This window comes from Microsporum canis, genomic scaffold (assembly GCF_000151145.1).
Source record: "Microsporum canis CBS 113480 supercont1.2 genomic scaffold, whole genome shotgun sequence".
Lineage (NCBI taxonomy): Eukaryota > Fungi > Ascomycota > Eurotiomycetes > Onygenales > Arthrodermataceae > Microsporum > Microsporum canis.
The window spans coordinates 771,847-786,224 of record NW_003299168.1 but is presented as its reverse complement, the minus strand read 5'-3'; the positions used below and the strand labels follow the sequence as shown (position 1 = coordinate 786,224).

The 14,378-nt window shown below is 47.6% G+C and overlaps 5 protein-coding genes across 5 annotated transcripts in view; 3 read left to right on the top strand and 2 right to left on the bottom strand.

Annotated features, from left to right (window-relative positions):
• MCYG_01719 (KapN) overlaps window positions 1-1,213 on the bottom strand; it is a gene marked incomplete at both ends in the record, with an annotated part of 3,371 nt that extends 2,158 nt beyond the window's left edge. The window contains 5 exons of the mRNA XM_002848739.1: window positions 85-204; window positions 319-425; window positions 481-813; window positions 890-1,071; window positions 1,145-1,213. Of these exons, the coding sequence (XP_002848785.1) occupies window positions 85-204; window positions 319-425; window positions 481-813; window positions 890-1,071; window positions 1,145-1,213 (811 nt within the window). The remainder of the gene's footprint in view (window positions 1-84; window positions 205-318; window positions 426-480; window positions 814-889; window positions 1,072-1,144) is intronic.
• Window positions 1,214-2,299: 1,086 nt separating this feature from the next.
• MCYG_01718 (aminopeptidase P) lies at window positions 2,300-4,857 on the top strand (the record flags this gene model as incomplete). The annotated part of the gene is made up of 9 exons (XM_002848738.1): window positions 2,300-2,543; window positions 2,624-2,683; window positions 2,755-2,920; window positions 2,977-3,038; window positions 3,101-3,322; window positions 3,536-4,323; window positions 4,376-4,460; window positions 4,514-4,558; window positions 4,616-4,857. The coding sequence occupies 9 exons, from the start codon at window positions 2,339-2,341 to the stop codon at window positions 4,855-4,857; spliced, it is 1,875 nt and encodes a 624-aa protein (XP_002848784.1).
• Window positions 4,858-5,219: 362 nt separating this feature from the next.
• On the bottom strand, window positions 5,220-6,058 carry MCYG_01717 (conserved hypothetical protein; the record flags this gene model as incomplete). The annotated part of the gene is made up of 2 exons (XM_002848737.1): window positions 5,220-5,717; window positions 5,783-6,058. 2 exons carry the CDS (start codon window positions 6,056-6,058, stop codon window positions 5,220-5,222), a joined length of 774 nt encoding a protein of 257 aa, XP_002848783.1.
• A 1,042-nt stretch (window positions 6,059-7,100) lies between these two features.
• On the top strand, window positions 7,101-8,931 carry MCYG_01716 (tubulin alpha chain; the record flags this gene model as incomplete). Its single annotated transcript, XM_002848736.1, has 7 exons — window positions 7,101-7,125; window positions 7,206-7,246; window positions 7,334-7,360; window positions 7,469-7,547; window positions 7,613-8,143; window positions 8,215-8,638; window positions 8,709-8,931. The coding sequence occupies 7 exons, from the start codon at window positions 7,101-7,103 to the stop codon at window positions 8,929-8,931; spliced, it is 1,350 nt and encodes a 449-aa protein (XP_002848782.1).
• An 889-nt stretch (window positions 8,932-9,820) lies between these two features.
• On the top strand, window positions 9,821-13,963 carry MCYG_01715 (EF hand domain-containing protein; the record flags this gene model as incomplete). Its single annotated transcript, XM_002848735.1, has 6 exons — window positions 9,821-9,830; window positions 9,947-10,104; window positions 10,182-10,305; window positions 10,389-10,553; window positions 10,618-13,877; window positions 13,934-13,963. The coding sequence occupies 6 exons, from the start codon at window positions 9,821-9,823 to the stop codon at window positions 13,961-13,963; spliced, it is 3,747 nt and encodes a 1,248-aa protein (XP_002848781.1).
• Between the last annotated feature and the right edge of the window lie 415 nt (window positions 13,964-14,378).

Here is a 14,378-nt window from a genome sequence, read left to right as displayed (position 1 = left end):
CCCGACGATAAATTCTAGGATAGCATGAGGTGGTCGTATCGACAGTTTATACTGATTTGCAATGTTTCGCAAACAGTCCATCACCTGGTAGTGGCTTAAGGGTTTCAACGGCAAAGAAATGCGCAGCGGAGTCTAAGGGTTTCTTTACCTTAGCAGCAAGGCCCGGAGGGTTGATTTTGCCATTATGGAATGCTGTAGCCACGCCTGTAGGTTTGTTTAATAAAACAAATAGAGCAAGGCGTTCCGCCGGGGTAGTGATACATACATGTAATGTCTGAATGGATTCCATAGCTACGGCCAAAGAATGCTCAGACATACTTTGATTTACCGCGCCGCTGGCACTATTTAGAGCTCGTCCAAAGCCATAGTCAATTAAGTCAAAGACATCGTTAGTGTTTACCTGCAGCCGGCTGCCAGACTCGGTGCTAGATATATGTTAGTATGATTTCTACCCCCACTCAATATTAGTGACATACTCACCCTTCTGTGAGGTATCGTGTAGACTCTTCGGCTAATGCAGTACAAAATGATAGTAACGCGACTAGACGTTCGTGGCTGAGAGCTGAAAGTGCGTGCAGTGCCAAAGTGGGTTCTTCTGACTTGTCCTCGGGAAGGTATTTCCCGTTGGCCAAAGTCACGGCGACATGTCGTACACTATACGTCCAAGGCGACCCAGGCTTGAAAAAGAACGTGGTTAGGGTAGAAAAGAACTTCCTCATCACTAGAGGTTGCTCTGTGGAATCGACAAGAACTACAAAACAGTTCATCAACTGTGCAAGCAAATCCAATCGTTGCTCGGTCATTAAAATCTCCCTATTCAAAGTGAGCCGGGGAAAAATCAAATTAGAGCGAAGATAATGGGGAAAACTAGGGTTTTGTAGAGCCGTACCATTCTTGGTTAATTTTCATTGTAAGCGTAAGAGGTCCGTAGAACCTGAGCTTTGGGTCTTCGCACCCTAGAAAGCCATCGGCTATCATCCATCCGGCACTCGACTTTTGCAGTTCGAGCAGACGCTCTTGGATTACACCAGCCTGACTGGCAAGACCAGGAGTGGTCAAGTCCTTTGCAAGCTGCAGGAGACAAGTTAGCCAACCCTGAGAGGACCTGACTGCGGATATAACAGCAAAAGATAGTCAGACATACTTGTCTAGCCTCCATAATCAGCATATCAATATCTGGCTGCTGTTCAGCAGAGCCATCTTGTCTGTCCATCTTGGATGCCACCTCCACCAAGGCCCGGAGGGGTTTTCTCTAGCCTTGCTTGGCTCTCTAACTAGAGAAGTAGAAAATTTTGACCGAGAGAGAGAAATAAATGATTTCGTAGAAGATGTTCTTGATTTGTTATCAAAAGCAGTGACAACAGGTGTCCCTCTGTTAGAGACAGGAATAATGAATGTAGAGAAAGAGACAGCAACAGTGAAAGGTTGCTCTGTCTCTCAGCTAGCAAGGGGAGAAGGAGCAAATGGAATCAAATATAGTAGTAATAATAATAGTATAGATGTCTGCCCACCTCAATTGGTAGAGAGAGTGCGACACAACAAGCAAGGGTTGACCAGGCGATAGCTGGCTTACCAGGTGTCCGGGGAATAGTGGTTCAGTAGTCTCAGCAATAGATTAGCGGCCATTCCTTTGTCCAGGCATGGCATGGCTTTGGAATAAGAGTGCTAGTAGTCTGATACATAAGTAAATTCTCATATTGAATAGATGGCTGCCTTGCTGTGGGAGAAAACTGGCTTGATAAATAACATTTGTTCGCTCTTACTTGATCAAAGGAGGGGCCAGGCATTGCTTCACCCGGCTGGAAGGATGTAACTATGGCTAGTGATGGCACCGAGAAAGAGACCAGAGACCAGCCTATGGAGATCTGATATCAAGGCTCAGGATATGGAATCGGCCATCAAAAGAATATACGTCTTCTAACATCAAAAGATGAAGTCGAAGAATTCCCAAAAGAGGAAAAAAAAGTCGAAGCGCTGAGAAGATCACGTGGTCACTTTATCTCTAGCAAAAACTTCAAAACATCAACAAACAGAAGAAGACGAAGAGGAAGAAAAAGAAGAGGAGGAAGAAGAAGATAAAAATAGAGACTTACTAGGCCGCAGTGACATATACTACTGACTCTAGCAGATTTCTGAAGCCTCTTTTACGGCCTGGCCTGTCTCTTCCGTTCGAACTACCCGCCCCCTGTATATACAACTAGCCGCCACCCAAGAGCATAAACCAACAAGTTACAAGGACAAGTGACAGCAATCTTCTCCGCAGTGCCCTTGCAGTTGCCGTTGATCCCCCGGAAACGAGCCCCTCGCCCTATAAAGAACCCCTCGTCCACCCCGATAAATGACCCTCTTCCGCTCCCATCTCCGGTTTCTCTTCAAACCACGATTCCTCTACTTCCAATCTCCCACAGGACAGTCCAGTCGGCCGTTTTCTACCTCTCAGATACTCCGCACTGCTCTCGACATGCCTCCGCCACCAGTTGACACCACCCAGCGCCTCGCAAAGCTGCGAGAGCTGATGAAGCAAAACAAAGTCGATGTATATAGTATGCAAATTCAGATACACCATCGTCCCTTGATAATAACAGGCTTAATGCTCATTGTCATTCTTCTTCTCGCCTTAAAGTTGTGCCGTCGGAAGATAGCCATCAGTCAGAGTACATTGCTCCATGTGACGGCCGTCGAGGTTAGATCGGTCCCTCCATAGACTGCTACCCGTAATAAAAAACCAGCAGACGCTCATATGTATTGTTGCAGCTTTCATATCCGGTTTCACTGGTTCCGCAGGATGTGCCATCGTCTCCATGAGTAAAGCTGCTCTGTCGACAGATGGTAGATACTTCAGTCAGGCCGCAAAGCAGCTCGATGCCAACTGGAAACTGCTGAAGCGAGGCGTCGAGGGCGTTCCAACTTGGGAAGAATGGTATATATTCGCTGTTTGTAACGTTTCTTCTTAGCATGGTTGTTGACACGGCGCAGGACTGCTGAGCAGGCTGAGAACGGTAAAGTTGTTGGTGTCGACCCGTCCCTCATCACAGCAGGTATGTGGCCGATGACATTTCCCCTTTTAACTAAAAAGTCACTCGCTAATAACTTGCTATAGCGGATGCAAGAAAGCTATCTCAGACATTGAAGGCCACTGGAGGCTCCCTGGTTGGAATTGACCAGAACCTGATTGATATTGTCTGGGGTGATGAACGTCCAGCACGGCCTGTAACAACAATCACCGTCCAGCCAGTCGAGCTTGCAGGGAAGCCGTTCGAGGAGAAGGTGGAAGCCTTACGAAAGGAATTGGCTACAAAGAAGAGATCTGCTATGGTGATATGTATGGGGACCATCCACACCCTCGCTGGAGCTACTACATACTAACAATAGCTCATAGCCACCCTGGATGAGATTGCATGGCTCTTCAACCTTCGTGGAAGCGAGTATGGCTCCCAATGATCTGCCTATCTTCGTTTAAAACAGAATTGTACTGACTGATGTAGTATTCCTTACAACCCCGTCTTTTTCTCATATGCCATTGTGACTCCCTCAGCGGCAGAGATCTATGTAGACGACAGCAGGCTGTCTCCTGAGGCCAGGAAGCAACTCGAAGGCAAGGTTGTTCTCAAGCCATACGACGCTATCTTCCAGGCCTCCAAAGTTCTCGCTGAATCAAAGGCATCAGCCAGTGACGGTGCCGCCTCTGGCAAGTTCCTGTTATCCAACAAAGCTTCCTGGTCTCTGAGCCTTGCACTCGGAGGCGAGCAAAACGTTGATGAAGTCCGAAGTCCCATCACTGATGCAAAGGCCATCAAGAATGACGTTGAGCTGGAAGGTTTCAGGAAGTGCCATATCCGTGACGGCGCTGCTTTGATCGAGTACTTCGCCTGGCTAGAGAACGCCTTGATCAAGGAAGGCGCCAAGCTGGATGAAGTAGATGGAGCTGACAAGCTCTATGAAATCCGCAAGAAGTATGACCTCTTCGTTGGAAACTCCTTCGACACTATTTCGTCCACCGGGGCCAACGGTGCTATAATTCACTACAAGCCCGAGAAGTCAACTTGCTCTGTCATAGACCCGAAGGCCATGTACCTGTGTGACTCTGGTGGTCAATACAAGGACGGAACCACCGATACCACTAGAACCCTTCACTTTGGCGAACCCACTGAATTCCAGAAGAAGGCCTATGCACTCGTCCTCAAGGGACACATCAGCATAGACAATGCCATCTTCCCCAAGGGAACCACTGGGTATGCCATTGATTCCTTCGCACGACAGCATTTGTGGAGGGAGGGTCTGGATTACCTCCACGGCACCGGACACGGTGTCGGATCGTTCCTGGTACGAGTATCCCTATCTTCCTTCTTTGTAATTGTATTAACAAGACCTTCAGAACGTCCACGAAGGGCCCATGGGGATTGGAAGCCGTGCTCAGTACGCTGAAGTCCCACTGTCCGCCAAAAATGTCCTTTCCAACGGTGCGCTTGCTTCACATACTACTTTACTTGACAGCATACTAACAGTCGACTAGAGCCTGGATATTATGAAGACGGCAACTTTGGTATTCGTCTTGAGAGTAAGTTAGATGTACACCATCTCTGCCACCATCTAATCAGCTAACGATATTTTCTAGACCTTGTAATCTGCAAGGAAGTTGAGACAACTCATAAATTCGGTGACAAGCCTTTCCTTGGTTTTGAATACATCACTATGGTGCCCTTCTGCCAGAAACTGCTTGATGCTTCTCTCCTCACCGAAGCCGAAAGGAAGTGGGTGAACGACTACCACGCGAAGGTTTGGGAGAAAACCAGCCCTTTCTTCGAGAAGGACGAGTTGACATTGAACTGGCTGAAGCGCGAAACCCAGCCTATTTAAATCCGATATGATAATATGTCATACTAAACCTTGTTGTAAAGGCCTGTCTGTATATACGTATTAGTTACCAGGCTATATAGGCCAAGTAAAAGAATCGTGTGTTCTATCACAAATGCATGCCATCGTATTATCGAAATAGTCATATTAGGATCTTAGGAGCATAGTAGGAACAAGAATAATATAGCGTAAGAATAAAGGGCTATACAAAGGCGATAAAGATAGGGTGCGCTCGTGATATGTTTGAGAGAATGGATTGAGGGTATCAAGACCTGCTTGCGAAAGAGGTGAGTTATAGGCTTGTCTCGTATGCAACTACCGCAGAAAACAAAACAAGCCGCCCGAAAACCCCAACTAACAATAAATTAATAACAACTGAAAAAGTCAATTCGGTGATCCTTCTTTCTGGCAGATCCGATCCAATTGGTATGTACCAGAACCGATGGAGCCTGAACTTGGCTTCCACCATCTGCACTGACATCCAACACATCTGCTGCGGCTGAAAGCTGGAGCCAAATATATCGCGAGAGGAACAATGCAAACACGGCTGAGGCTACTACGTACCACAAAGTTGGCACGAGGGATGTAGGAAGAACATTGAATATATATGGGTCAAGGATAATGTCGACAAGGACTGGTGGGGCATCGGCCATCAGTGCCTTATCAGCAGTGAAGTAGTCGGCAGCTGCATCGATAAGCAAGAATAGTGTCACTCCGGAAGGGTGTGCCACGGTTCCACGTGAGGTACTGTTTTTCTTACTGTGGACATGAGACTCCGAGAACTCAGCCAAGGAAACCAGCAGATTTGGAGATTGGATAATTTGATATGCTTCATATGTTGATAGCGAGAATGCAGTTGGTTGCTAGACATAAGTTAGTGTTCGCACAGTTAATTTATGCTCAAACGGCGACGGCTTGAGATACTCACAATCGCGAGCCAACACACTCGAACTTCGTAGCGTTGCCCAGGAACCAGCCCTTCAAGGCGATACCACGATCTTTTCCCAGTCGGAGCTGTGTCAGTTGGAAACTCGGCTTCAATGTGTTCTCGAATACTGGGCGAAGAAGGTGAAAGTGTCTTTAGTTCGACATTTAGGAGGGCAGATTGTTCCTTGTTCGGACTGGGTGATATGAACATGGTCTTCTCAACGTTAGCCAGCGTAAGGCCGACGAAGAGGCTGACTAGCCATAGGAGGACCCTCATATTCACTCCCTGCCGGGCCATGATGTGTTGTTTTATATCCCACAGGTTGGTATATGATATCGAACTTATAGACCACAGTTTAGCGACTCACGGCCGCGTAGAAAAAAGACGGCCGCGTAGAAAAAAGAATGAGGAGAACAGAGGAAAACAGAATCAACCGCGGGGTAGATGAAGCTATTTAGAACATCCAACTGATGACATCCTACGGGATCTTCCTTTGGATTATCGCTGACCAGCTCACCAGCAAACAGAGAGGGCTCCAATAGCGACGGTGGCGCTCATGCAGGATAGAATTTAGTCAGCCCCTAAGCTCGAAGGTCAATGATGAAGTAGATAAATGCGGCCAGCTGCAAGCTTCAAGCCCAAGAAGTCAGCTGTCTCCGATGACTGAGTACTTGGAACGCTGACTCCCGGTATATCGTCCTGGTGGCCTGATGGTCACTCCAGCCGCCAGCCCTTTTCCTGGCAGCGCTGTCCTACCTACAACAAGCCGGTCTACTGCAAAGCCAGCGTTGCACCCATGCCGGTGGTAAATCGTATCACAGACAAGCAGCGATGTGTCATATAAGAGCTGTCAATGTATTTAATAGAAAAAACCGTCCTTTTTGTTGTGCTTGATGTTTTAAAGTCGTCGGGTGGCGCTTCTCCCTGCGCGCTTAATGTTCCAAGCCAGGAACCGCCTGAGAGAGAAAAAAAAAAGGGAGCCAATGACACAAGACCACCGCTTTTTTTTTTGTTGACAAAAGGGGAAGAAAATATTCCAAAGAGAAGAAATACAGACAACTCACGATAATTAATTCTTTCTCTCTCGTGTACTCTCAAGTTCACAGGAAGTGCTTGTTATTTATTGTCCAGAGAGTAGGATCTATAATTCGAAGCTGGTATTAACTTATTCCCACCGTTTTGGCCGTTTCAGCTTGGGCAGCAAGATCTCTCGTTATTGGAGCAGAGCCTCCCATTATTCTTCAGACCGTGGGGCAGAAGTCGCTTCTTGTTTTCTTCTTTAACAGCACAGTCGAGTGTCTAGAGAGCTCCATTCGCCATGAGAGAAGTGATTTCTTTGAACGGTAATATATATTTTGCTGCGGGCTGCCGTGTTGAATAATGATTAAGAACTGTTTTTGCTGACATTGCTGCCTCGTTGAAGTCGGCCAGGCGGGCTGCCAGATTGCGAACTCCTCCTGGGAGGTATGTTGTTGAACTACGCTGCGGATACTATTGCGAATTGTTGTTTGTTTAACACGCTGATCGTCTGGCTGACCTTGGTCTTAATAGCTATATTGCCTCGAACACGGAATCCAGGTATTTAAATATATCCAAACTATCCTCGACATTTCCCCTGAGACAGCCCAATTTCTCTGTTGACTACCGGAACATATCGCCTAATATGCCACTTGTCCATTATTATAGCCTGACGGTTATCTGACTGAAGAACGCAAAGCCGAGGATCCAGATGAGAGAGTATTCCATACCTTCTTCTCCGAGACCGGTACGCACCCAACTTCCCGGCCCCCCCTCCCCTTCACGAGCTATCAGACCTAACGACCTCTGTAGGAAACGGGAAATATGTCCCCAGGACGATATACTGTGATCTCGAACCCAATGTCGTCGACGAAGTTCGAACCGGTACCTATCGCCAACTCTTTCACCCTGGTCAGATGATCACGGGAAAGGAGGATGCTTCGAACAATTTTGCTCGAGGGCATTATACAATTGGAAGAGAGATAATTGACCAAGTCATGGATAGTATCAACCGTCTTGCTGAGAACTGTGATGATCTGCAAGGATTCTTACTTTTCCATTCCTTGGGCGGTGGTACCGGTTCGGGTTTCGGTACCCTCTTGCTGGAACGTTTAGCCATGCAATTTGCAAAGAAGAGCAAGCTTGAGTTCTGCGTTTATCCTGCTCCCAACCTGTCAACTTCAGTGGTCGAGCCGTACAACTCAGTGCTAGCCACGAGCTCGACGATGGAGCTATCAGACTGCAGCTTCATCCTAGACAACGAAGCCATCTATGATATCTGCACTAAACAGCTCACCATTGAGCGGCCGGGCTTGGAAAACTTGAATCGTCTTGTTGCACAAGGTAAGTAGGTCTCTAGATAGCACCTATTTTATAGCAAGAAAAATAAGAAGAAAAGGCTCACGATCATATAGTTGTCTCTTCGGTTACTGCATCTGTCCGTTTCGGTGGCCACCTTAACGTCGACCTGGCTGAATTCCAAACTAATCTCGTTCCATTCCCTCGTGTTCACTTCCCCATGTTTGCCTACGCACCCATCGCCCAGGACTCGAGGGCAACCCACGAGACAAACACTATCCGTGAAATGACCTTGGCTTGTTTCGATCCAAGCAACCAGATGGTCAAATGCAACCCGCAAAATGGCAAATACATGGCGACCTGTCTGCTCTACCGTGGCGACATCGTCCCCAAGGAAGTCCACTCGGCCGTTGCCGTTGCCAGGACCAAGCAGACTATCCAGTTTGTTGACTGGTGTCCTACCGGTTTCAAGATCGGTATCTGCGATAAGCCTCCGCAACATGTGCCAAACGGTGACATGGCAAAGACTGACCGTGCAGTGTAAGTTATCAACAAGAAAATAACCCAGATGGAAGATTGGGGATAGTCGAATAGGTCTAACACGTTACAGGTGCATGCTTTCCAACACAACTGCTATCGGAGAAGCATGGACATCTCTCTGCCGCAAGTTCGACCTCATGTACTCCAAGCAAGCCTTTGTCCACTGGTTCGTCGGAGAAGGTATGGAAATGGGTGAGTTCACTGAATCTCGTGAAAATCTAGCGGCACTGGAGCGTGACTACCAAGAAATCGCCCAAGGCGACGATGACGAAAAACCTGAGCAGGAGTACTAATCCAGCAGCGCTCAACACTCACAATAATTATAACTCACCCTCTGGCCACTACAATAATGCAACACTCTACCTGCTCGGCTATCTGGCCTCCATGACAGCTAATCTCCAGACGCTAACCACTCGAAATATGGCTCAAGAATGTGTGCTGTTTGACTTTTTGACGGGAAACTTGGGTTGTTGTGTTGGTTGTTTAATCCACGCCATGTCCTTGATTTAGGGAGCCCTTCCTCAGGGATATGTCTTCATCTTTTTCTTTTTGTCCTTTGAGGTGCAAGGAGTTATTTTTTGCATTCTTGAGTAGAATCCCTTTTCTTTTTTTCCACCAGCAAAATCCTCTAGGAATGGTAATATACAGCAAGCATTTGAATATAATTCATTAATCAATCAATCGTCAATAAAATCGTTTAATTTCCTTGTTTTTTTCTTCTTTCTTTTTGCCACCAACTTCGTGATGACGTAATGAATTACTAATCCGAACCTCGGTGTTAATTTATCCGATCTCCGCGCAGCCTCTGATTGGCTGCAGCGCAGAGCGAGCTTCCCCCCAGAAGAAGAAGTACGAACGACGACGAGGTTGAAAGCGACGAACGTTCATCTTTTACCACGAGTCTTCAGGGCGCTTCCAACCCTTCATTTTCAGTCTTCGCCATAGTAAAAAGATTTGTTTGCCTTTTCTTTTTCGTTTACCCTTCTTCCACTTTGCGACCAAACAAGTGTCGAACTGCGTTTTGGTATCAGGGGGCATCCCATTGTTTGGCCTGCCTGATATAAGGACCTGCGCGCTGCCGCCCTCTATTGTCCTCAAGACCGTACACAATTATTCGATCAAGGAGCTTCTCTCTCTGATAGTTTTCAAGATATCCTTCCGGGGGGTGGGAATACCAACAATATGGCTGACTGTAAGCTCTTCTTCAGTTCTGCTTCACTCCGCATTTGCCAGATGCCTCCCCTATACACGATATTATATGAGCTGCGCAATATCTTGACTGACGCGCTTGGAATTTCATCTGTCTAGCTGCACAACATCCCAATTTAAACCTAACACCCGAAGAAAAGCGAGTGTTCTATCAATTGTTCCAAACCGCCGATAAAACGAATTTGGGAGTTATCACCGGGGAAACGGCGGTTTCATTCTTTGAGAAGACAAACTTGGCGCCTGAGACCCTGGGCTTGGTATGGTCCCTGCTCCGTCAACTTTATATCTGGTGTGTGTTGAACATCTAACCTGAAGAAAATTGAGTCGAGAACAGATATGGCAAATTGCGGATACACAGAATCGCGGGCTTTTGACGCCCTCAGGGTTTGGAATAGTGATGAGATTGATTGGCCATGCGCAGGCTGGTCGACATCCAACAGAGGAATTGGCCTTGCAGCGTAAGTTCTCCTAGGAAGCCATGCGCTTCCCCGGCTATACCCAACATAGCTGCGATTTACTGACTCATTCTTGACTGTAACAGCTGGCCCTCTACCTAATTTTTCTGGTCTCAACATAGACCTACCGACCGCAACAAGCCCACCCCCAAATAGTGCCCCTCTCAGAGTACCGCCGTTAAATCCTGATGACGTCGCCAAGTTTTCCGCTCTTTTTAATAAATCAGATACGCAAAATGGATTCATCTCTGGTACGATGTAGCGTTGGTCGTTGAATTTACCATCCTGGTCAGCCGCTAATTATATGATCTATAGGAGAGACCGCAAAACAGATATTCGAACGAGCTCGTCTACCCAATGAAATTCTGGGCAGAATATGGAATCTAGCGGATTCAATGCAACGTGGTGCTTTGGACGCTACGGAATTTATAATTGCTATGCATCTTTTAACTGCCTATAAATCAGGAGCTTTAAGGGGAATACCCCAGTCACTTCCACCGGGCTTGTATGAAGCTGCGGCGCGGCGCGGAGTTGCTCGGAATTCAACAGGCTCTCGATCCATACCAGATGTCCCGCCAGTACCTGCCATTCCGAAGCAATTCAGTGGGCCAGGCCATGTACCGCGTGCACAGAGTCCATTAAGCCAGGTGCACACAGGAAACGATTGGTTAATCACTCCACAAGACAAGGCGCATTTTGATAATGTGTTTTCAACCGTAGACAAAGCAAGAACTGGGTATATTAATGGCGACCAAGCAGTTGGCTTCTTTACTAATGCTAGACTGCAAGAGGAGGTTTTGGCACACATCTGGGATCTATCAGACATTGACTCTGATGGCCAGCTAAGTAGGGATGAGTTTGCTGTTGCAATGTATCTGGTCCGCCAGCAGCGAACAACAAAAGAACCTCTACCACAGACCTTACCCCCTAATCTGATCCCTCCTAGCATGCGACGTTTAAACGCCCGCCCAGTTCAGCCTCAGACAACTGGAGCTAGATCAGCTGCTGAAGACCTCTTCGGCCTTGATGTGTTCACAGCTCCTACCCAGGTGGCACAGTCTACAGGAGGCTCTGGCTCACAGTTCCAGCCACCCTCTTCACCAACACGCCAACTTCAGTCCTCCACATTTAAGCCCTTTGTGCCATCGTCCTCCTTTGGTCAGAGCCTAGGACCTATTGTTGCTGGCAACCCAGCCCAGGGAGCACAACACCCTACAGCATCCCCATCAGATGACTTGCTTGGAGACGCGGACCCGGAAGAAAGCAAGAAGCTAACCCAGGAGACTACCGATCTTGCAAATCTTTCAAACCAGGTGGGCACGCTTTCGAAGGAGATGCAAAATATACAGACCAAGCGCGGCGCTGCCGAGCAAGACATAGGGCAAGTTGATCAACAAAAGAAGGACTTTGAAGCTAGGCTTGCACAGGCTCGAACGATGTATGAAAACGAAGTCAAGTCGCTCAAGGCTCTGGAGGAGCGGCTAGCAACTTCTCGGGCGGAGTGTAAGAGACTTGAGCAGGAGTTCTCCCTGATCGAGGCCTCTCGTCGCGATTTGGCAACTCAGTACAACCAAGTGGCAGCAGCATTGGAAGCTGATCAACGCGAAAATGCTTCTTTGAAAGAAAAGATCAAACAAGCAAATGCGCAGACCAGTCAGCTGAAGCCACAACTGGAGAAGACTCGATCCGAGGCTCGTCAACAAAAAGGGTTGGTTGCTATCAACAAGAAGCAGCTTGCGACTGTTGAAGCCGAACGGGATCGTCTCCAGGAAGAACTCAATCAATACAGCCAGCCAAACGAAGGGTCAGAACGGGATGCCACTGCCCCCGAGTCTCATAATTCACCATTCGAAAGCCCTGCTGCCTCAACTAGCAGCCAGGCTAGAAACCCATTCTTTAGACGGGGAACAGGTATGTCATCGCCAGGTACTCTATCTCCCCAGGCAACTGGTCAGAAACAACCAGCGAATGACAACCGCAATGTTTTTGATAATGTGTTTGGTCCCACCTTTACTATGCCATCGACATCCACTCCACCTCCACAAACCACATTCAGGGCCGCATCACCTCAAACCGATGTTGCGAAAGAAGGGTCCACCTCTGAAGCCGGCAGGATAGCTAGCGGTTCGTTCTCACCATCTTCTGCCTTTAATAATCAATTCGGGAGTCCTTCTGAGCCACCAGCACCACCACTTTCAAGGCAGATCACTCCAAACAACCTTCCTCTTGAGGGGCACATTGCATCTGCAACTTCATCCAACAGACCTTCCCCACCAGCCAGTCGTTTTGGCACATCAGTGATTTCAGGTGCGGATACATTAAAAAAGCAAACTTCTCCTTTCGACGAAGAGCCACACGATGAAGAGGCCAGCTCTGGGGAAATCACCACGAAGGTTGGAGAAGATGCGCAACCAGATCTTCCCGGGGCCTTCCCAACAAATACTACACCACAGCCCGAAGCCAAGAAAGAAGTTAGTTTCGATGAACTCTTCGGCGGTGTAGCGCATGCCCGATCTCCATCACAAAAGGCCTCGGATTTTGAAGAAGCATTTGCATCCATGAAGAAACCAGCTGGCAAGACAGAAGGTGAAAAGGACAAGTCCAATGGCACTGCTGCGGATAGCAACGAATTTCCTCCTATTAGGGAATTTGATGATGACGATGATTCTTCTGATGATGAGCATGATGGGTTCGATGATGATTTCACCGCGACATCCCCACCGAAAAAGGCTTCTTCCCCTTCACAAGAGGCATCAAATAACACGGCCGAAAATTTCTCTTTCCCTCCAATAGAATCATTTAACAAACCTACATCTCCGCCACCCGGACCGGGAACTCAAACCACCCCTCCCGAATTCAAGGGCTTGGTTCCAGGAAGACATGACCCGACTGCACCGGGTGAAGCACCTCATTCGGTTGAGTCAACAACAAAAGATCCTATTGTAGGAGGCGTTCCCCAGCATGGAGCTACAAATATGAAGCCAACAAATCCTGATTTCGAAGCCGCCTTTGCAGGTCTAGATCTAACCCCAGCACAAGAAGTCGACGATGATATTGAAGATGACGATAACTTCGAGAGCGCTTTCAATAGGGACGCGTCTAATTTCGATATGTCGTTCGATTCACCACCCAAACAATCTAAGGCTACAAATAACTTCAACAACACCGATTTCTTCTCGTTCCAGTCTAGTGCTAGTGGAAGCTCCAACCCTGCCACAGCCACTTCAGCAAATAAATCTCCTTTCTCCAATGAAGCACCTTCGGCCGGCTCAGGGAAGAATACCAGCTCAGGCCATGACTGGGATGCTCTATTTTCTACCCTTGACTCGACCAAGGCTGCTGCCAGTGGGAACAAAGATGGCACAAAGTCTCCTCCTTTGGGAGGGCACGCCGCAACAGACAGTGCCTCGGCTATGTCACCCCAACAGCCTCCCGGCCAGAGCAAGCCTGCTGGATGGGCCTTGGATTCCAATACAGGTGAAGATGATATGATCCTCCAGCGACTAACTGGTATGGGCTACCCACGCGATGAGGCTCTAGCTGCCTTGGAGAAATTTGATTACAAGCTTGATGAAGTGAGTTTCATATATTGCCTCTTTTATATCAACGGGAATACTAACAATATCTCTAGGCTGCCGATTTCCTCGCTTCAAAGTCATGAACCACTCCATAATTTTCATGCATCTTATTAGCACACCTCCTGTGCAAAAATAGTCCCTAGCACATTTTCTCTCGTTCTCGAACAACGATACACGCTAAAAGATATGTTTCATTTGTTCCTCTTTGCCCTGACAGAAGAATACCTTAATTCCTACCGTCAACGTACATAAGCCTTCTTTATACTGTTTCTTATTATATTGTTGCTGACTCTCTATCGTGATGCGTCATTTCTTCCCCTCTCATATCCTTGTAGCTTTAATTCGATGACTTCCTCAGCTAAGCATGCATTTCTTACTTTCCCCTGCTCATGATTGGCGTTCCTGACGCTTGCTTTGGCTTTTTATATAGATACTTGCGCCTGTATATGTACCGTTTGGCGCTCCAGGGATCAGTCCGTAATACAATGCTATGGTTTT